This window comes from Micromys minutus, assembly GCF_963924665.1.
Source record: "Micromys minutus genome assembly, chromosome: 3".
NCBI lineage: Eukaryota > Metazoa > Chordata > Mammalia > Rodentia > Muridae > Micromys > Micromys minutus.
In genome coordinates this window covers 86,617,898-86,639,959 of record NC_137972.1, presented here as the reverse complement: position 1 = coordinate 86,639,959, position 22,062 = coordinate 86,617,898, and the positions used below count along the sequence as shown (strand labels likewise).

The following is a 22,062-nucleotide window of genomic DNA, read 5'->3' as shown; positions in this document are numbered from 1 at the left end:
GCTATCTTATCTGGTTGTGAATTCTATAAGCTACAGTTCCAACCTGCTAGTCAACTGTGCCCATTGGCGCAATAGTGGCACAGCTGTTAAGGAGGTAACCAAGTGTTCCTCGATTTGATTTTGGTGTCTGCTTCACAGAAAGCTATCTTTATCTAGTATTGTAAACCTGGATGAAAAGTAATGACTAAAAGGGCCCCATGGGGAGAGGGAACCTAATACTGCTGAACTTACATAATATCAAACTACTTTGTACAGATGAAGGCTACTCTAAGCCTTACTCAGAGAGGTCTCTTATTGCAGTGAACAGAGTGAATGTAGAGACCCCTGGCTACAGAAGATTCTGAGAATAAAGGATGCCTAAGGACCTTTACTCACTAAGAACCATCTGGGAGAAGTCTTGGAGAATGTCCAAGGCATCGATGGTTCTCATAAACTCAGAGCAGCTGGTCCAGTGTCACAGGGCTCACACAATAGTCAACAACTGGGAAGGGGCTAATGGGTTGCTACCACTTATTGCTGATCTACTGGTAACTAACAGACTCTGGGAGAAGGGGAAGCATAGTATTCAGTGTGCGCCTACCAGACTGCAATAGATAGTTACAAGCCCCTGGTCACACAGATGGCCCTAGTTCAACTCTGTGGGACACTAGGCAAAACAAAAAGCGGTGAACAAGAAAAACAAATTTTTAAGGAAGGAGGGGGATGGGAGGGATGGGGGAGAAGTCAGAGAAGTATAGAGGGCAGTAACTAGCATGTATCATACACATGTACGAGACTGTCAAAGAACAATTCTATTAGTAACCGTTCGAATTCATTCTAGTTTGATTTAAAGCTGAGCTAAGGATAGAGTTGAAAATCAGAGAGAAAATACAATGGTACTTGAGTTTCAAGAAAAAGGCAGTCATGATCTAGATGCAAGGGACAGAGTGGGAGAAAATGGCTGTAAGGAGAGAAAGGGCGTGTGTGTAGAAACATGTAGTCAGGTGGTAGCTGGATCCTCATGGTTAAAAGCTTGTGTTTGCCCAGACCTGCAGCTGTGAGTAATAGGAAGTCACCAGTTCTGTAGACTCTCGATGCTGCTGTTCGCCATTTTAAATGGTGCATTTTACTGATAGCACATCATGCAGCCTCCGACTATTTCTACAACATTTTTCATAAGCCCAGTAAGCAATCACTTCCTCATCCCCTGCTTTCCCACTCGGGTTATTTCATAAGGAACCATGCAGTGTATGGCCCTGTGTGCTTGGCTTCATTCACTGAGCATAGTTTACAAAGTCCATCGGACTGTAGCGTGTGCCAGCACTAAATCCCCTACCTCCCTTTTAACCTCCAATAATGGTCTGATACAGGGACATATCACATTTCTTTATCTGGTGATGGGCATTTGGGTTGTCCCCGCTCTTGGCTGTAATGAAGAATGCTGCTCTGGATAAATAGAAGTGATTGTTTGTGTATGTATCTATAATGCAGTGGTACGTTTCTTTGGAAATAATGTGTTTAGATTTAGGGAGAACTCATCAGATTCTTTTAGTGAGAAGATGAAACATAGTGAGATTGCATTTGGAAATGCTGACTGTTCGTAATGGATTGCTGGGGACGTAAGATCCTATACAGATGGTTTCCCAGGGATTCAGCAAACACTTGTTCCTCCTGGCTGCTCTCTCTCTTTCTCTCTCTCTCTCTCTCTCTCTCTCTCTCTCTCTCTCTCTCTCTCTTCCTCTCTCTGTCTCTCTCTGTCTCTGTCTCTCTCTCTGTCTCTGTCTCTGTCTCTGTCTGTCTCTCTCTCTCTCCCCTCCCCCTTCCCTCCGTCAGACCTACAAGTTGGCATGCATTCGGGTGGTCCAAATATGTACCCACCCACACACCTTGTGGCTTTACAGCATCTTCTCAGGCTTTCTGTGCTAAAAAATCCTGCTAGCTCAGCCCATCTGCATGAGTTCACTTTTGCTTCGTAATTCCTGCTCTGAGCAGATATCGGACTTAAATAAACAGACCGCTCGGGGGCCAGGGCGTAGTGCAGAGGAACATGGCCATTCCCTCAGGAAACACAATGTGCACTGGAGCACTGTGCCCTGCCCATTCCTGCTGCGATGACAAGGACCCACGGTGACATGCCTTTCCTCCATCCCCTCCTCCGAACAGAGCACTGTTAAGCAGTGGCTTCCTTGGCTGCCCTTCTAGATCTGTCATTTCAAAGGCAGCTGGCGTTTCTTTGCATTGGAAGGGGTTAGTTCTTCAGATTTGGAAGATGCGCCTCTATGGCCATGCAAGGACAAAAGCAACATCAGAGAAGGCCTTGCTGATTTCCCCCTCATGCCTACCATAGGTCCATTTGGATGATGGTACGATAGTCTCTTAGAATCAGTCCAGAGGTAAGAATGAAATACAGTGTCATTGCTGTGCTCTTTCCCTCAGAATCAAGGCATGAAACTGAGCCAGGGTGCAGTGTGAACAGGTCTATCAGACACTGGCCTGCAAGGAAATGTGCTTGTTCTAAGTAATGGTCTCCACAAGACTCTCCTGGTAGCTGCTGGATATCAATTTACTGGGACAGGTAAAAAGACAATGCCTACGTATCTGGGGAGTGTTTGAATATGGACCAAACCAATCTAATGTATATGTGATTTTAACTGAACCACCTCACCTTAGAGTACATTTATATCTCCAAAAATGCATAATTGTAGACATTTTTGTATTGCATTTTTAAAGTGCAATTGTAAACAAACCCGTTAGGAACAACAGCACAGCCTGTGGATCTTTCTGGATTAAGGAAAGACAATGGGATTTTCAGAAAAGAAAATGGAGAGCCCCCCCACCCAGGGTGTGGAGGAAGCGGAAAACTAGAAGAGCGAGCAACAAAATTCCAAGTTCTAGTCTCAGTCTAACCTTACTTACCCTGCAATAGTCACAGATTGGCTAGGGCTGTCATTCGAATGTCCCCCCACTATGGCAGGCTCCACATTTCTGTGCACGTCTCAGCTACCCAAAGCTAGATTCTGAGGAAAACCAGTTAGCCACGAGTTTTCAGAGAAGAATGACATCCCTCAACCCAAGCCGATTAGTCCATGAGAATTAATTATCGTTTGCCTGGAGTTGGTTTAGAAATGACCACACGACATAATTCTGACCGGTGAGACTTGTGGAAAGATTACTGAACATTTCTCAAGAAGTGGGCCAAGAAGACGGTTCAGCCTCTTGTCGTGCCTAGCTTTTAAACTGTCACCGTGGGAGGCGGTGACTCAGAACAGCCTTGTCCAGGAAGAAAGCAGGCTTAAGGCAAAGCTGCCATGGCTGGAACTGTAAAGCCTTCCAGCACCTAACCTCTGAGATAAACCAGCCAGGATGCCAACTTCCTCCAGTCTCCTGATTATGCACAGGAATGCCTTTTCCTCTTAGATTAGGCCATTTTTATTTGGATATTCTAGTATTTGACACTAAAGAATTCGTAACCAATAAACCTACCCAGAGGAGTGCATAAATGTTTATCAAGTACTTTATTAACTCCTTTTTCAAAACTACAACCACAGCCCAAATTATAATGTGTCATACGCCACCAGAAGCAATGCCATACCTGACCCTTTTGGAAATAAAATCAACTTCAGGGAAAAAAACAAACGAACAAATATATGGAAGAATTTGGGGGCATGGGGGTGGGCCTGCCATTTTAACTTGATGATGTACACCTGCCACAAACTTCCAACATGCCACAGCGTAATTGAAACGCCACTGCATATGCGTCTGTGTGCATGCGTAAGGGAGCGGGGGGACTCCACTCAGGGCCCATCAGACACACTCATTTCAGTAGCTGTCACATTTGGAGGACATGCGCAGTTATCCCCTCCTGTCATGTCCTTTTGAAGTTCTCCAAGTCAGGTGTTCAGGGACCTGTTCAGGGGACCATCGGGTAATGAGTTATTTATACAACTGCCACTTTTCAAAATCAGTGGTGGCACCTAAGGATGACTTTAAAGGACTGAAGCGCCCAAGCCACTGTACCTGTCAGCTGCCCCCCCCACAACCTCCACCCCAGAAAACAGTGGATTAAGCTCCTCCATCACGTCTTCTACATAAAATCAAAGGGCCTTCTCCTTCCAGACGATGCTTTCTGCTTATAACTTAAAACCAATTCGAGTTTATGCTGATGACAACATTCACCCCGATGCACAGACAGCTAACAAGCTTTAAGAGAGGAAGGGGCGGGGGAGGGGAAGCCGGAGGAACAGCGAGCAACTGATGGGAAGTTGCAGCGCAAAATCAGGCGGCCAGGGATATTTGATTCTGCCAGTATTTTCCTACCTACCTTCTACCAATTTGAGTTCCCTTCAGAAGAGAGAGGAGGGGAGGGGGAGGGCAGGAGAACAGGGGGGAACAGAAAGATCGGAGAAGGGGACAGGATAGGTAGGAGAGAGATACAGAAAGAGAGACAGAGACGGACATAGAGGAAGAGAGTTCCAAGAGAATGAGATGCCCCTTGAGAAAGTAATGTAACACAGCTTGCATGTTCTTTCCTTCAGCAGACATCTGGCTAGATTTCCCCTGTTAACTGCTGAGCAGTAAATGGCACCCTTGCATCCTTTGTTTCAAGCATCTGAAGAAAAATATAGTCTTTTGCAGAGCCCTTCCTGTTGGCTCTCATGGCTGCTGCTCTCCTGTTTGCTCTTCCATTCACCCATCTTCCTTTTCCGACACTTGAGAGTCTAAGCTTTCTTCTACCAATACTTGGTCTAACCGCCAGGCAAAACTTCCCCATTTTGCCGGACGCTCAGCACTAAATGAGCTACAAGGAGCTATTCCTAGTCATCAGTGGCCCAACACAAATCCTGAGCTCCAAGTAGCACAGACTTGTAGACCATTAGAATTTCTTCTCCCCCACCCCTGGCCCTGAAATTTTATCTCGGTTGAAATTGCTGGTCTAGTGACCTGCTCCATAACTTCTCAATCATACGATAAGGTATAAACTTTGTGGGTTTTAATTTTCCTCAATAACCTTATGAATAGCATTTCCACAATGCTCAGACTTAAAACCTCTCTATAATCAGAGTATCACTGTAGGGAACTTTCTGCAAGAAATTAATCCCAACCTAGAGGCCCTCGTCCATTTCTGAGGATAAGAAAGTACAGCATTTGGCATTCATTTTTGACCAAGAAACCACTTCTTAAAATAGGTTTTTTTACTGGTAATATTTATTGACTGTTGAATGAGGCAAATACTTACATCTCCCACACCAAATTAAAAATTTCTTAAAATGTAGAGAAATGAGGTTCCAGTCACATAAAGTCTCCCCACCCCATCCTGGTTTCCCACTCAACCCTCTCTATGATTGCCACAGCTACATCCTAAGTGCGCCAGGCAGACACAAACATCACTGCTGATTTGCAAGTGTCATGTGATAAAGACAACCAAGCCTTCTAGAATCATCTGAACAGACATAATTTGCCACTTCAAGAATTTCAGGAATCTGTTTCTGGCTGAAATATGTCAGAAACCTCGGAGGAACCAAAAGAAACAGAAATCCTTCGGTTTCTGACGGGAAGAAAAAGAGTTGATTGATTTCTTTAAAAAAAAAAACAAAAAACAAAAAACTATAAACAAAATATATTTTGAAAATTCAAGCTGGGGGGAACACCCGGTAAGAAATTCACTTTATCCTCTGTAATTTAAGAAAGGAGAAAGTAAATCACAGGGCCTATTCTTCCTTTCCTGCTGAGCTCTCTGATGGTGTCCCCTGGAGACATGATTGCTTGGTCTACAGTCAGCTGATCAGGCCTGAGCTGCAGGAAAGACGAATGCAGCAATGTACCTTCCTTGCACTGCAAGCAGACACTGTCTGCCACATTACCTCCAGAGTTCACACTCCAAGAAGTTCACTTATATCTTTTTAGTTACAATTTGTATTGTAACTAAATTTAATTTGCAATTAAATTCTCGAAATCACTCTTTTTTTTTTTTTTTTTAGATTTGCTTGTTTATTTATTCATATGAGTACATTGTAGCTGTCTTCAGACACACCAGAAGAGGGCATCAGATTCAGATTCATTACAGATGGTTGTGAGCCACCATGTGGTTGCTGGGAATTGAACTCAGCACCTCTGGAAGAGCAGCCAGTGCTCTTAACCACTGAGCCATCTCTCCAGCCCCTCGAAATCACTCTTAACCACGGGGAAACCCCATGAGCAAGCCAACAAGCAAACGTTATCAATTTTAGCAGCTTTGGGAGATAAAATCTGTTCTGTAGCCACAGTGTCTTTATTCTGATTTTTAAAAACTCTTTACCAAAAGCTATGCACAGCTGTAGATAAGATCAATACTTGGTGTTTTTGTTTTGTTTTAAGTTAATCACTCCTGCTGTAGGGACGGCTCAGTGGTGAAAAGCATGTAAATGCTCTTGTAGAAGACCCAGGCTCAGTTGCCACAGCCTCCTGTAATTCTAGTTTCAGGGACTTCAACACCCTCTGGCCTCTGAAGGCACCTGCATTCATGTGCATGGTATACATAAATGCCTATGTGCACACACACACACACACACACACAGACACAGACACACATACACACTGAAATAAAACCAAATATCTTGAAGCCTAAGGCAGATCTACAGGGTTAAAAATTATCTTTGTCATCAAAATAATGAGCTAATATTTTGCTTTGAGGGAGACATATTTTCTATTTGAATTATCTGCCAACCTTTCGGTTGGTTTGCTTTCAGTTTTCCCTCCCATCCCACCAGTTGCTGCTGTTGGAAGTGGATGAGATATCGAGAAAAGAGTCCAACAAAGTCTGATTACCCTCCTTCTTGGAAACCAGCAAACCGCAGGAGAAAACAGACCACAGACATCCACACGCTTTAGACTCATAGATAGATGGTGGACTTTCCCTGGAAGATAAGACAGACAAAAAAAAAAAAAAAAGGTGGGCTAAGGCCCAGATGGTCTGCCATGGCAGCTTGCTCGGCAGAGCTCCCAGTATTAGCAATCTGGAGTGAGAATCTGACAGTCACAGGCTGATAAGCTGGAGTCGGGACACCACGGGTGTTCACGTTGATGGAGTTGAGTTTGTTCTTGGTTCTGTTGGGAAAGCCCTGAAACCACCTCCAACCCATCGACGATCCCTCTCCCTGGAACCTCATGATTAACAGTGACACAGGGAAGCCTTTGTGTTCCCTGATGCTCCTCCAACAAAAGCTTGTGTTGCTCGGCAATCAAGAACACCGGCAATTACGAGCAGTCTGCCTGATGGAGTTGGAGGACATTTTTCCGAACTTTGAAGAAGAAAAATCAGAAGCTAAGGGGGAGAGGGAAAAAAAACACAGCAACTTGGGTATAATTGAATGTGAACTTTCTATGACATGGAAAAAAAAAAATAGTTTCCATTTTCCCCCTCAGGGCCATTGCTAAATGTTGTCCATGGGACATAGTGAGTGGAAAATGTCAGTGGTTATAGAAAGTTTGATCACAAGCCACTTAAAGCACCATTGGCTCTTGTGTTTCTAAATGACTTTTCAAAGATATTGCTGGTGTACGAACAGGCAGGAATGAAACTCGTCACTTCTTTTGATGACAAAGTAGCAGGAACTTAATTCCTGGTCTAGACAACCTTCATCAGTGTTGCTGACAGAAAGTGTTCAAACAGAATATCACACTCGGGTGTGCGCAGCCCGTGTCCACGAGCCGTGGGACAAGTTGAAACTACAAATCTAGTCGTAAGAGTTGGGCAGGAGGAAGTAGCGGTTGTTTAATCCAAAGGGCTCATTTCATACTGGGCCTGATGTCGGAGCTGATGTGGAAATCAGACGCATCTCCTCTCTTCTGCACAAGATGGATGTGTGGCATAACGGAACACTGGGGAAAACACAAATCCATCTCAGCCACAAGCAGCAAACCTCTCCTTCCTCCGCTCAGAAGGGAGGAGTCGCCTAACCGATGAGCTTCAAGAGAAGCAGGGTTTAAAGAGTGTGTGGGGTACTGGGTGCTCAAGCTGAGTGCCTATTTATACCATTTTAACAGTACCCCTCTCATAATTTGCTTTTATTTTTGCTTTACGGTGCACACAATTTTAAATGAATAAGGAAAATTATGTCTAGATGAGCATCAGAGTAGTGCGTTCTCAAAAACATCCCAGACACACCACTTGTCTAGAGACATAAAGGGAATCTTTTTAAGATCGAGTGTGTGTGTGTGTGTGTGTGTGTGTGTGTGTGTGTGTGTGTAAGAGTTTATGTGCACCATGTACATGAGTACAGGTGCCTTCAGAGGCCAGAGGGTGGTGGATCCCTTGAAACTGGAGTTGGAGAGTGCACACACACACACACACACACACACAGTGTTCAGTGAAGCCAGAAGAGGACACCAGTTCCTTTGGAGCTGTAGATACACACAGCTGCAAGCACCCTGACACATGTGCTGGCAAAGGGACCTGAGTCCTCTGAAAGAGCAGCAGGTGCTCTTGACCACTCCTAGTCAGAACTGTAAACTTCCTAAAATGGAGGCATCCCGGTGCCAGCAGTGTCTCAGACAAGGTCTGCAACAATCTGCACCCTCCTGAGCCAAGGGGAAAGAAGGCCGGCCTTTCGGCTTCCCTAGATAGATCTGCCCTTGCTAGATGATGATTCCCACACAGACGATACTTTGGTCTACAAATGAGTTGAAGAAAACCATCCATCTCTTTCTGCGTCAGGCAGAACTTGGTGGGTCCTGTGCAGACTATTAATTTCGTGGAGAATAAGCAACAGGAGGAGCAGATAAATCATTAGCACAAAGCAGAACAGGCCTAGTGAATTCCTTCCAGATCTTTCTCTCTCTCCTTTTCATACAGAGAGCAAAGTGACAGAGTATTTATGTAGCACTCACTGTCTTTGATGTCTCTGTTTATCTCATTAGCCTGCTTCAAAGATCATTAGGACGGATTTCTACTTCAGGCCTCAACCCAATCCCCACTGACTTACACACACAGAGTCACGATCTTCACATCTCTGAAATCCTGTCATTTTTAATTTCATGAGAGCAAAATAGGACTTTAACTTTCATTGTGTTTATTGTAGGCAGACTACAGGACTAAAATTTATTTTGTGTGTTCAAAGGGCATATAGTTGAAAAGTAATGTTAATTGTTCATAACCAGAACTTGTAATGAAAACAATTTTACATTAAAGCTAATAAAGTAGAGAGGACTTCCTATAGAACGCAGTGACCCTTTCCAATTCCCACCCGATTTCTCCAAAGTTCTACATACTGCAGTAGACACAGGCCTCACAGATACTTTTTTATAAAATATAAATGTTTCAGTACAGGCACTGAAAGGAAGCACGCAAAACGTTTCCGAAGGACTTCCATCGCTCTTCTAGCTCACCGTGCACTTGGACAGGATGTCAGCGGCTCCCACAGGGCTGGACACTCCAGCACACCACACTGCATTCCTGTCACTTCCTCACCAGCATTATCAGCTCTCCCAAAGTGCTCTCCACGCTAATCAGGCAATCTCCCCCCACCTACTAAGAGTAGCTTCTGTGCAATCCACTAGGAAATACAAACTCTGCTCCTTGAAATGTGCCCTTAAGAAGAAATGGATTTGTCCATTCTGTGCAGTTCTCAGTGTCTTCTACGCCAAGACGATGCCTGACACTTCGCCATCTATTCCTTAAGTAAACAAACGAACCTATCTTTAGGTTACTTTCTATTTTCTGAGACCTTACAAAGACCATGACAAGTCCACGAGCCTAGCCTTTCTTTGATTCTTATACAGAAAGGCTTCTTGCTCCTCCTGCGCTCCCAGCGGCACAGAGGAGCACGAAGCCCAGAGCATTAAGTCTATTCTGTTCAAGTGCCTACTTGACTTGCTCAACTATTCCACACCTCTCATTTGATTAGGCAGAAGTGACTCATTTGCATATTCTCAGAGCTAGTCCTTTAGCCAAGAAAGCTTTCCTGGAGCCAAAAGAGCAGTGACCAGCCAGCAAGACAGCTCAGTAGTTAAGAGCACTGACTGCTTTTCCAGAGAGCCAGGGTTCGATTCCCAGCACCTATATAATGGCTTATACCATCAGTAACTCCAGATCCAGGGGATCCAAATCCCTCTTCTGCCCCCCTCCCCCCAACAGCTATGAACTATGTACACAAACATATATGCAGGCAAAACACTCACATACACAAATAATCTTTTTAGAAAGCCAGAACCACAAGAACACACATAGCAAAAATAACTTAGAATGAGACACAAAAGAACCCTCGATACGTCCCAAAATCTTCTAATTTTACCTTCCACGAATAAGCTTTTGTTTTTAATTTAATTGGAAAGTAAATTAAAGAAATTTGGCGTGGACTATTTTTAAAGCATTTGATAAGATTTCATGTTCTCCTGGAATTAAATTTAAACATGAACCCTGCCCCTCCCCCTAAAATTAAATTCATGTGCTTAATGCAATGTTCAGAGATGCACCTTTGGGGAACTGACTGGACCAGAGATTCAAAACTTGATGGTTTTATTTCGAGGAAGTTGGAGGAATGGGTCACTCAGGGTATACTTTGAAGAGCCACACCCTTCCCTGAGTCTTCTGGGGTCTTCCTGTCTCTGCTTCCTGGTCCCTACCAGTTAAGTAGCTTCCCTAAGTTACTAAATGCAACAGAACCAACCAACTATGGACAGAGTTTATGAGCCTAAAACATGCTTCAAAAGTAAGTTGGTCTTATAAGGTATTTTGACACAGCAAGAAAAGATTGATTAACATACCAAGTGAGAAAGATGGTGAAACAGAAACTGTTCAGACAGGGAGATCTTGATGTCAGAGAAACAATGTGTTCAAACAGTTGGGGAATAGCTCACTGTGGGCCTGGAAAGGCAGCACAGCGTTATAGACCTGGTCTTTAAAATGCTTACCAATAACTTTACCTAGGGCTGGGGATGGAGTTTAGCTAGGATATCACTTGTCTAGCATGCCCCGGATTTGATCCCCAGAACTGCATAAACCAGGGGTACACATAAAATCCCAGCGTCTGGGAGGTGAAGCCTGAAAGTTCAAGGTCATCATCTGCCACTTAGTGGGTTGGTGGCCAGCCTGGGACATATGCGGCCTCATATCCAGAAGGAAGGGAGGGAGGGAGGGGAGAGAGAAAGAAGAAAAGAGGAAAATAAATCAGCCATTCTTGCTGAAGGTTCTACTCGGAGGTCCAACCTAAGCTGTCTAGAAAATAAAATAGATAACCGTGCATTAGAATCATAAAAGGGGGACCAAAAATAAAAACCAACAAAAAACAAAACAAAACCAAAAAACCCACAATTTGATTTTTCTCCTAAATCTCTGTGTCGTTGAGATGGATGCCTTTTCTGTTTGTATGATTTCTCTTGGATTGATTAATAGAGTCTACCTAGATCACTTCCAAACCAACTTGTCTTGTGCGGTTTTATCTCTTAACTATGAGAAATACTTAGAGAGTTTCCAGGAATAGGATGCACTAACATTTATGGTGGAAGAGCATTTTCTATGCTGCCCTCTCCACAGCCTTTGCCCGCGTTCTTTTGCCTTCTATGTCCCCAGGTTTAAAATGGCCTGACTTATTTTTGTCTCAAAACTTCAGTAAACATACCACAGAGTTTGTAAAGCCACGTTCTGACCCCGTCGATTCTCCCATCTGAGCCAACTTGTCAATAATCAAAATTTATAAATTATTATAAGAGCCGTAAGGTGGTTCAGAGAGGAGAGTAGCGAGTGGACTTTGAGTCTCTAGTTAGACAGATGTTTTAGGTGCACATGACAACAGTTTCTAGTGTTTTATGCTACGAAAGTCAGACCACAGCCGTTCCAAGTCAGGCGCCAAAATGATGCTAACAATGTTTCCTAATATAGAGGCCCAAACCATCTCCTGGAGGAAGGTAAATACGTACGGTTCTGCTTTTTCCATATTATTCGCAGAACCAAAATTTTAATGAAATTTCCGTGTCCCTGCATTTCCCAGAGGTGAAACAGACCCAGAAGCTATTCACCCAGCCTAATGTAGGTTAGTAGCAGAATGCTGCTGGAAGTACTAGAGGCACTTCTGGCCTCCCCAATGACAAATTATGATCCCGTGATACCTGGTGTCACCCTCTGCTCCTCATCTTCTAACAGTACCAGTTCATGAACTTCCCAAGACTCTAAATCCACATTGTTGTTATTTAAACGAGGATACATCTCAGCTCTAGCAAGTCCTCCAAAGAGCAGTCGGCCCTCATAGGCAGAGACAACAAAACCAAAGGCCAAATAAGTTTGAACAATGTGGGAGAAAATATGCTGGGGTTTAGTAACAGACGCAGTATGGGACCCTCTATTTTCTGACAGGCCAGAAAGCCCCAATGTTCTCCACAAGGGATTAACCAGCAACTATCAATAGTATATGTGTGCGGTAATTTTTTTTTCATCTGAAAGATGCATTCATGATCAGAACAATGTAATTCATCTAACTGGTGTATGGGTTCTATTGTGCAGGCACTGCATTGGGCAGCCATCTGTCAGAAATTGGAGCAAGGTTAGAACAGTTTTTTGAAAGATTGGATCCACCGACCTCTAATAACATTCTTCATCTCCTAAGATCGTTTGATTCTGTGTACTCTAGGAGCTGGAGACCTCAGCTAACCAGCACACTTCCATAACTATCCTGGAGTATCCCTGTGGGAATTCTGCTGTGGGTTAGACTCTGCTCTGCTGTTTCAAACACCACACTCTATCCAAATTGCATGCAGTGAAATACTCTAGGCACAGAGGAGTGTGTGTGTGTGTGTGTGTGTGTGTGTGTGTGTGTGTGTGTGTGTGTATGTGTGTGTGAGAAGTGCAATTCTGCCATGTGCAAAGACAGACTACACTGCTTACTTTGAAAATTGCCTTGCGTAAATGAACACTCCATAACAGAGCCTCCACGGTCAGCTTTACAGTTTGCCCATGTATTACGCTACTATCAGGATTAATTATGCAGTGTTTTTATGAGGAGGAAGCAGATTTGGATGCAAGTTGGAACAGAAAAGAAAAAGGTTTACTTTCCAAAGGAAGGTTACTGTATCCGATTGCCCCCTGGATTGCTGGAGCCCTTCCATACACAGACAGATTTGGATGGCAGTCCCCAGCTGGGCTAGCCATGGGAAGGAGGAAATTGACATGTTTGAGAAATGAAGACTATGCCAACGAACAAGATGGGGAAGGCCAGCACATTATTAACCCTCTCCTTTCTCTGTAGTTCCACAGCAAGCTGTAATTCAATGTGCGTCTGTTTGCTCGCTTCTGAATATCCTCGGATGGACGGATCTCTGGCTTCCTTTTGGGAGCAGCAGTTCCGAGGGAAAGAAGTTCATTTGTTTTTCTTTCGGGGAACGAAGGTTCGATTAAGGTTTGAGCTTTAGAAGTTAAAGGAAGCCCTACAAAAGAGGACTGTTGTATTGACTATTCTTACATGCACGGGACTGCAAACAAATATTCCAACTACCGGATCACATGCATAAGATGGGGGCTGCAGAGATCTCAGCAGAGCAAAGAGATGCTGTACCAACGCAAAGCCCAATAACAACACAACACAGACAGCCTACAAAGTGTCACAACCATAAGAGTGTGACAGGTAGAATCTCCAGCCCAAATCCACTTTCAAGGACTTGGCCCTTGGCTCTCCCTACCTCCCTAGACCCTGAGGAAGGTGGTCATCATGGATAATGAATAAAGCAGGTGTCTCAGCTCCCTTTGCTAGTGAATTAGAGAATATGAAGTCCAATCCTAACAGACCCTGAATTTGGAGTGTTTGGAGGACAGACCTTCTCTCCCCCATGAACCCTCCAGGCTGGGATGCCCACCTCAGTTTAACCAGATCAATCCATGAGAAAGCCCTCTTTCCCTGTTCTGAGGTTTACACCTTGTCTCTTCCAGAGGGCATTTCTCAAAGGAAAATGCAACTTGAGGGAGGAAACCTAGTTGAGAAAGATCAGTCTTTGTGGCTGTCACTCTCCCTGGGAACAGTGTCAAGAAAATTCATATCTACATCCCAAGTTAGCCAGGTGCACAGGCGGAGAAGGACCAGAGGAGAGTCAAAGGGAAAAGAAAGAGACAGCGGTGAAGGGTAAACCAGAGTCCAGGGAAATGGTAAAAGAAGGGTAGAATGAAGGAGCTAGGAAAGGGAGAGAGAAGAGTAGCTGGGGGAGGAATGCAGGGAAGCAGTCTGGAAGGGTGAAAAATGCGCGGGGCAGCGGAGCGCAGCGGCTGGAGGGGCGACCGCGGGGACCCGCGCGCCCCTGGGATGCCTGGGGTGTGCTCCGCGCGCGGACACAGGGACTGGGGCGGGCCCGCCGCTCACCTTTCAGGATGAGGGTGTCGATGTCCCGGTCTATGCCCAGGAAGTAGCACTTCCTCCAGAGGCCCGAGTAGGTGGCGAACAGCGGCCGGCCACACTCGGCGTCCAGCCCGCCGAGCCCCAGCAGCGAGCGCCAGGACTCAGGATCGGCGCGCCCGGGGCCGCCAGGCAGCAGCCGGCGCCCCAGGGGGGGTGAGTCCCGCAGCGGCAGGTGCGACAGTGGCATCAAGCGGTTCTTCTGATCCGGGGGGTCGGCGCCCGCCCGGCTGCGCTCGCAGCTCTCCTTGTGGCGCCGGGGGTCGGTCTCGTACCAGTGATCGGTGAAGATGGCCGTGACGAGCAGCCCCAGGGAGCAAAGGCTGAGGCCGAGGCTTAGCGCCGTGACGAGCGCCCGTGGCTCCATGGCTTCCCGGCCAGCAGCAGCCGCCGGTGGGCTCGCCGCCGCCGCCGCCAGACACAATGCACTTGGCCTCGGCGCTCCGCCGAGCGCCCTCCCTCCCCGCCACCTGCCCCGCACTCTCCCTCCCACGGCCGCCCGCCCGCCTCACTCCCCCGCGGGAGCCTCCTCCCGCCCGGCCCCGCGCCCTCCCTCGGCGCCCTCACTTTCCCGCGGCCCTTCCCCTAGCCAGCTCCCCACACTCCACAACCCACCCCCTACCCCGGCCGATCACGCTCCTCGTCCCTCTCCCGCTTCCAGCTCCCGTGGCCAGCCCCCTCGCTCCAGCCACCTCTCCCTTCCTTCACCTCCGTCCTCCCTTTGCTCTCTCCAGTCTTCTCCCCTTAACCCCGTCCCTACTTTCCCTTTACTTTTCTTCAACTCTTCCAGACGCTCTTTCCCCACTCCCGCGGGCTTTTGCGTCCCTGGCTCCTTCTGCCTTTAAATACTTGCCTTGGATTCCAACCCTCTCTGCTCCTACCCCTGAGCACACAGACTCTCGTCCTCTGTCCCTCCCACGACCTTAAAAGACATCCACCAACATCAGGCTGGATCTTGCCTCTTGTCCAAGTTGATTTTGATCTCTGTCTCTGTTTGGCCCCCAGGAGCAAATCCCTTCCTTGAACGTGGGAGCTTTTGACTCTTTAGACTCTTGATCTAGAGCAGCAGCCTCTTTTCAAGACTTCTGAAGGATCCAGTCTCAGAGACCCTGACAGCTAGTTCTGTAGACCTGCTTTCCCATGGCAGCCTGGATCCCTTCTCTCCGCTCCAGCCCTTCTTCTATAAGAAGATACCCAGTGTCCCTGGAGCCACAGAACCACAGCCAGAGATAATAGCCGCCCACTTCATTTCTTCCTCTTCTGAGATAGACTTCTTTTTCTTGGGCTATCTCCACGCCTGAGTGACTGACGGCCTCCTGGATCAATATGGCCTTGCAGTAGCACCTGCTCTGCCATGTGATTATTGCCTTTGAATAAAGCAAGACCCCCCCCCCCACACACACACCGCCTCCAGTGATAAATCAAAGTAATGATTTTCTCCCGTGCTGGTTTCTCTGGTGGTCATCAAGGGTCAACAACAAACCAGTGCTCTACACCAGTCAACATCTGAAGCTTTCTGCTTTTTTTTCCGTGGCTTTTGGGCGTCACAGATGTTCGCTCCAAAAATGGCAGGCTGGATCTTCCTAAAAGAGGAATCCTTAGGACCAAGGCACGGAGTGAATGATGCACACATATATTCTGCAGGGTCCCTCCTTGGGGACCCTTGGAGCCGTGACAGAGGCAGAAAACCATGCTGTACCAGCCCAGGGCGGCTATCCTTTGACGCTGTGAAATATTAATGATTCAAGAGATTATGAGGCATTCATTAGATGCTAAATGTCGTTACTCCCTGATTTAATGGGACATATTAATTAGTGCCCCACATCAATTGGTATCAAGGTGGTTTATCTGCATCCTATGGAATGGCATCTGTAAAGGTGGTTTGAGACGCTGCTGCGATCCATTTTCATTGTTTCTTGTGCTCAGCATCTTCAGGGATATTTTTTCCTGTGGAAGAGCATGTACCTCTTCTGAGCTATTCAATTCATAGAAAGATCCCTTAAGCAAATCTTGGTCATATCAGGGCCCCCGTGTCCGTTTCTGCTGACCTGACAATGTGAATTATTGCTGGGATTTTCTCACAGCTTCAGCAAGAACTGTGGTGAGCTCTGGGTCTAATTAAGGAAGACAAAGAATTACAATTTTAGTGTTCTTCTCACAATCAGCTTTCCCCTAACAGGAAGCACTAAACCCAGCGGAGGCAGCTTTATCAGGATTTACACAGAAATGACGGGACTTAGAAGGTTTATTTAATTTATATTCTATAATATGTGTAAGATTCTAGATCTTTCCAGAAATACAGAGCCCCATTAACTGTGAGTCCAACTGGCATCTGAAATTAACTTAGGGTGACCTGTGTCATATACATACATATATACGTAGATGACATTTCTCAAGATAGTGATACAAACCGGAAGAGTCTCGAAGATTGCCTGCCCTTGTGTTGTCTCCATCCCTTTATTATGCCCTCACCAGATGTACAAGACACAAATACTCAGCCACATTTCACAGTCACATGATTATCATCGTAATAACCCTGTCCCCAAGTGAAAATAGCAGAAAACATGTCCAGTCATTGCTGTGTGACTAGAAAGAATGCAGTGTCCTCCCGCCTATAGAACATGGTGGAACTCTTTGACCGTGCCCTTCTTAGAAACCAGCATCAGCCCTGGAGTTCATTTATGTCTCTGTTTAAAACCAACCTCAGCATATAATCTAAAGGTTATTCGATGATGGATTGCCTTTGACAGCATTTCATAAAAAATGTCGCACATTACAAATACGGGCCAGCAGCGTGTTATGAGAGTGCCTCTGCTGGCTCCGCATTGCCGGCGTCGGAGAGGAGTGACATGTGATGTGTACACTGGCTCTGTTATGGAGACTTCACATTGCTCCATCCATGTTTCCAGCGTCCCTCTGTTGGAGATTTCCAGTGATGAATTGTCATCCACCAACCACTGCCCCTGGGGAGTGGGGCATTCGGGGATGAGATGACTGTCCCCATCTTCGTGCTGTTTGGTGTGGTGACATTGAGGGGAAACATGCACAGAACTAGAGGCGAGGGCTGTGGCGGAGATATAAACAGAGTGCTGTGGGAAGGTGGACCGTAAAGTGACCGACTCTGGGGGGGGCAGAAGCCAGGCGGGCTGTGGACAGGCATTTGACTTAGTTCTCTAAGGAGAGATTCAATGTTGCCAAGGAAATAATATCAGCGATATTAGCATCCCACTCAGGTTATAACGCTTCGGTTTTATGCTCATCGAGTACATTTGGAAATTTCAGTGTTTATGGACATTGTAAAACAAATATTTTTCCGAGTCTTTAAGTCATCTAGTCGGGCTGCTCTAATAGCTTCTTAGATGGCTCTGCATTAGCAGTGCTGGAACCTCAACATTTCAAACTTTCATCTAAAATTTGTCTTTGCCATCTCCAGACCTAATGTGTCCCTCACCAAACAGCCCTGTCCTGAGGGGACAGAGAAATCTGGAGGATTTCCACCTGGGAACTTCACTGTTCTCCCCTGTGTTGTAGCTGCCCTGCCCCCGATCTCTTTTTCTCTCCTGTTGATAGTCTGCATAAGCCACTCAAATTCGGTGTCTCAGAAGTTTCCAAATCATGCAGCTTTTCTTTTTGAAGTGGGGTCCATCCTTCTGGGTCTTTCCCATCAGCCCTTGCAGCACCTCTAAATCTCAGCACCAGAATGGCATAGCAGTGTTCTCCTTGGTCCCCAGGATTTCAGGACCAGCTCTCTCCGCAGTCACCACAGATACAGTTGCCAGTTTGTCCTTCTTAATGCCCCTTTCCTCCTGTCACCTTACATGTCCCAGTCTTTAGGACAGAGAGAATCATTCACTGATTTCCCTACAGTCCTTCTTTGTTACTGTTAAGCATTCCCATAGCATTTAAATGTCCCAAATGATATACTGGCCATTTTTAATATTAGAACACAGAACACTTTTTTGCCTTCCTCAAACACATTTGCCATAATATATGACTGCCAAACTCTGATCATAATTATCATTAGAGTAAAAAGTTCTTTGCATAAATATTTCCTTATAAAAAGGTCTACAACATACACACACACACACACACACATCACACCTCCATGTATCCTAAAGCTATGGTGCTGTGACAATGGTTTATTGATACATCAATGCTAAGCTAACATTGATGGTCATAAATATTTTAAGAGACCTTTGCTTTTCTGGAATAGTCCCCAAGACCCCAGGTACCACCCTTCCTTATTTTGTACACTTGGATTAAGTCCATGTCATTTAACCAAAACTAGGAGCTAACTCATGAAAAGCAAGAATTTCTTTTTCCTGGTAATATCACACATTTTTTTTTCAGTACTTAATGTAAGGATGTAGTCAATTATGTTTTTGATCTACAATATGTCGTTTCTAAAAATACTTGAGGTATCTTCTCTAAGTTTTTCTCTGGAAGCAATGTTATTTTAACTCAAGATATATTAAGCGCTTTCCAATGTAAGTCTTGGTGCGAGGTCTCACTGAATTCTGCTAACATGAGGAAAACATGGTCTATGCATGCCCTCAGGAAGCTTCAGGTTAGCAGAGGAGGAAAACAGAGATGTAAAAGGCAATCAAAAGCTTGGACAAATGTGTCATGGGGGTACAAGCAACATCCAAGAGGAAAACCTGGTCCAGAGACAGACGTTTCCACTCTGAAAGACATGGCAGTAGCATCTTCTCAGGCCCTTGAAGAAGAAGCCATTTCTCCTGTCAGCTAAGTCCAGGGCAAACCCAAAGGTATATTTTAGAGACAGCACCCACACCATGGTGATCTTCTGGCTCTCACACATGTGGCAAATCATCCTGACAGTGTCATTTTGTCCCAGACTAGACGCCCGAGACCACAAAATACCACAAAAGCCCCGAAATAGATGATGTCTGCTAAGTTTCTCATCTCACGGACACACCACAGAATGTCACCATTCTTTTACACATTCCTGGATTAAGCTGTTTCCTTTTTGGATCCTTTAAGCACATATGGTAGAGGGGGAAATGTTCGAAGAAACCCATAACCATGTTAAGTCCCACTCAAAGTGCGATGTGCTGGCAGATGGCGGCTCATTAATTGCCATACCTAACTGCACCCCCACCTTGTGTGTGTTTGCAGATGCTAGGGTTCAAGTCTATGCTCTTGGGTCACTATTTGACAACCAAAGTAGAACTGAATGTAGCTGAGATGTCCAATGCTTCCTATTCGCAACCATCTGTGAGTACGCCCTGATGGACAAAGGAACCAGACTTGCCAAAGGTCTACCCATTTTCTCATCACAGTTGTATCTGTACAAAGAACCCAGGACCTGGGGAATCCACACGGGTGCTTGCAAGGTCAAAGCAGTTTGACTAACAGAGACTCAGTGCTCTCTAACTATGAGCTGCAAGGAAGGTGATCACCCACCTTCTCAGATACATAATTCTGAATAACTAGGCTACAAATGTCTACCTTACATGGCCGTCATATCCTTCCCACCCCACCCCCTTCCCTTGCCTGCGTCTATTATAGTAAGAACATCCAATGCGGATGTCATAGACGAAGTGGCTAAATAATTTATTAGTGACACATGCCCATGTTGTTATTTACATTCAAATAAAGGAGACAACCCTTTATCTTCACTTACTCAACACTATTTGCCGAGTTCCGATAGGCCATGGAGAAAGTCATCCAAGCAGACAGTTCATAGCCAGCACGAAGGCCCCGAGGCAGGAAAGAACTTTGTATCTTGAAGGAACTGAAAACTGAGCACGTGGCCAGAGAATAGTTGATGAGGGATGAAGGAATGAGAAACAGCTCAAGTTCCAGATGACATTGTGGCATCAGCCATGTTCAACCATAGTGGAGCTTGGACTTGAACCAACAGAAAGTCTTTAAACAGGGAAAGGGCACGAATTGACTCATGTTTGTAAATGTCACCCAGACTGCTGCGTGAAGTTGCCTGGGGGCCGAGGATGGCCGGTTTCATGCAGGACAACCAGTCAGAGGGGATGGTCTAGTCAAGGTAGGTACCATTAGCCCTCGGGCCACAGAGGCAGCAGCTGAAACAGGGAAACAGGTAGAGATCTGACTGTGATGGAGACCAGAAACCAAGCCCCACACGACATTTTCAGTGTGAGTTCCAAAATGTTTGCCAAGAGCTCTGAGGGGAAGACCAGAGGAGAAAAGCATTTAGAGAGAGAAGTAGAAGAATGCTTTAGACATGTTGACTTTGAGATGGCACTTAGCAAGCCCAGTGGAAAAGGCAGTTGGATGTGTGAATTTAAGACTAAGAGAAGCAGTCTGGCTGAGGGTGTCACTCGGTGGTGGAATGTTTTCTTGATGTGTGCAAGGCCCTGGGAGAGTTTAGAGCAGAGACTTAGGTTCAGCGATGTCAACATATAGGTGCAAATTGCACATTGTCAGTTAAATTTATGGGGTTAGATGACAATACCCAAGGAAACTATGGTTTTAAAGAGCTGAGATGGGGCTGGAGAGATGGCTCAGTGCATCAGAAGGCACCACTGCTTAAGTAATGAGGAACATAAAGTCCGCTGGCATGATCTGGGTCAACATTCCTGATTCTCATGGCTAAGATCTGGAGACAAAGACTGAGTTGAACTCAAATCAACAGGATCACATAAACATTTGTCCTCACCTGTGAGAGCAAGGTCGCACTCTGGACAGCTCTGTTTTCGTCTTCAATTCTTGTTTTGGATAAATCTCTTGAAAAACTGGGTGAGTCCAAGTATTTGTTAGCTTAGATGCAAAATGCTATCAACAACTGGATGCCTGGAAGAATAGCTCAAGGTGTGATCTATTCAACACAGCACTCAGTGTGCCAGACTTCATCAGCGCTGTGGGGTGTGAGCATCTGATGCCCACGGTGCTTGGAGAACCATGCCGTCCTCCTGGAAGGAGCCACCGGTTTGGCAGCCCTTGGCACACGATCCTCATGGCCACACCTGAGCCCCTGTAATAAATGGGCGCCACATGGCACTGATGGTCACTCAAAGAGAGACTCGAATGAAAGCTTGGGGACAAATTACCATCTCACCTCCGACTACAGGATGAAGATGGGCAGGACCTTGTCAGGGTCAGATTTATGAGGCTGATTAAAAGAGAGAGGGGGAATGCATCAGTAGCCAAAAAGGAATCCATGTAGGTGGCGTTGATGTATGAGCTCCATCTGCCTAATTTATTTGGTGTCGGCAACCTGCTTGTGATGGAGAACCTTGGATTGTGTGAGTGGCAAGTCAGAGAGAGGACTGGCAGTGGGGGAGACATCTCTTAGTGTTTTCTAGCCAAGGCACCTCATACTTTAGGAACACTGTGGAAATCCCAACAACACAGAAAGTGGTTCTCTCCTAGAAACCCCCATATTTAGCTAAAACAAAATTCATAACTGCTGATAAAGTTTAGTCACATATGGGAAAGGTTACTTTTGGGTGTTCAGGAAAATTATTTAATTACACCATTTTTTTTCCTCCCAAAGAGGCATGGTTGGCTGGCCTCACCTTGGAATTTGTGGGTAATTATTAGTGTTTCTAGTCTCACTTGGTGGCTTACAATTTTCTGTAGCAACCACTTTTCTCAAAAGCCTAGGCTTGCTTTTTTCCCAATAAAATGAGAACTTAAAATGGTATTCATGGCTGCATTAATTAGATTTATAGGGTTCATTTTTAATGTATCTTTAATTATGTCTTACTATTTAAAATAATTTTTAAATTTTAAT

At 45.5% G+C, this 22,062-nt stretch overlaps 1 protein-coding gene across 1 annotated transcript in view; it reads right to left on the bottom strand.

Moving 5' to 3' along the window:
- TMEM178A (transmembrane protein 178A) overlaps positions 1–14,694 on the bottom strand; it is a gene marked incomplete at its 5' end in the record, with an annotated part of 56,405 nt that extends 41,711 nt beyond the window's left edge. The window contains one exon of the mRNA XM_080914713.1: positions 14,295–14,694. Coding sequence (XP_080770839.1) covers positions 14,295–14,694 — 400 coding nt within the window. The remainder of the gene's footprint in view (positions 1–14,294) is intronic.
- Positions 14,695–22,062: the final 7,368 nt, after the last annotated feature.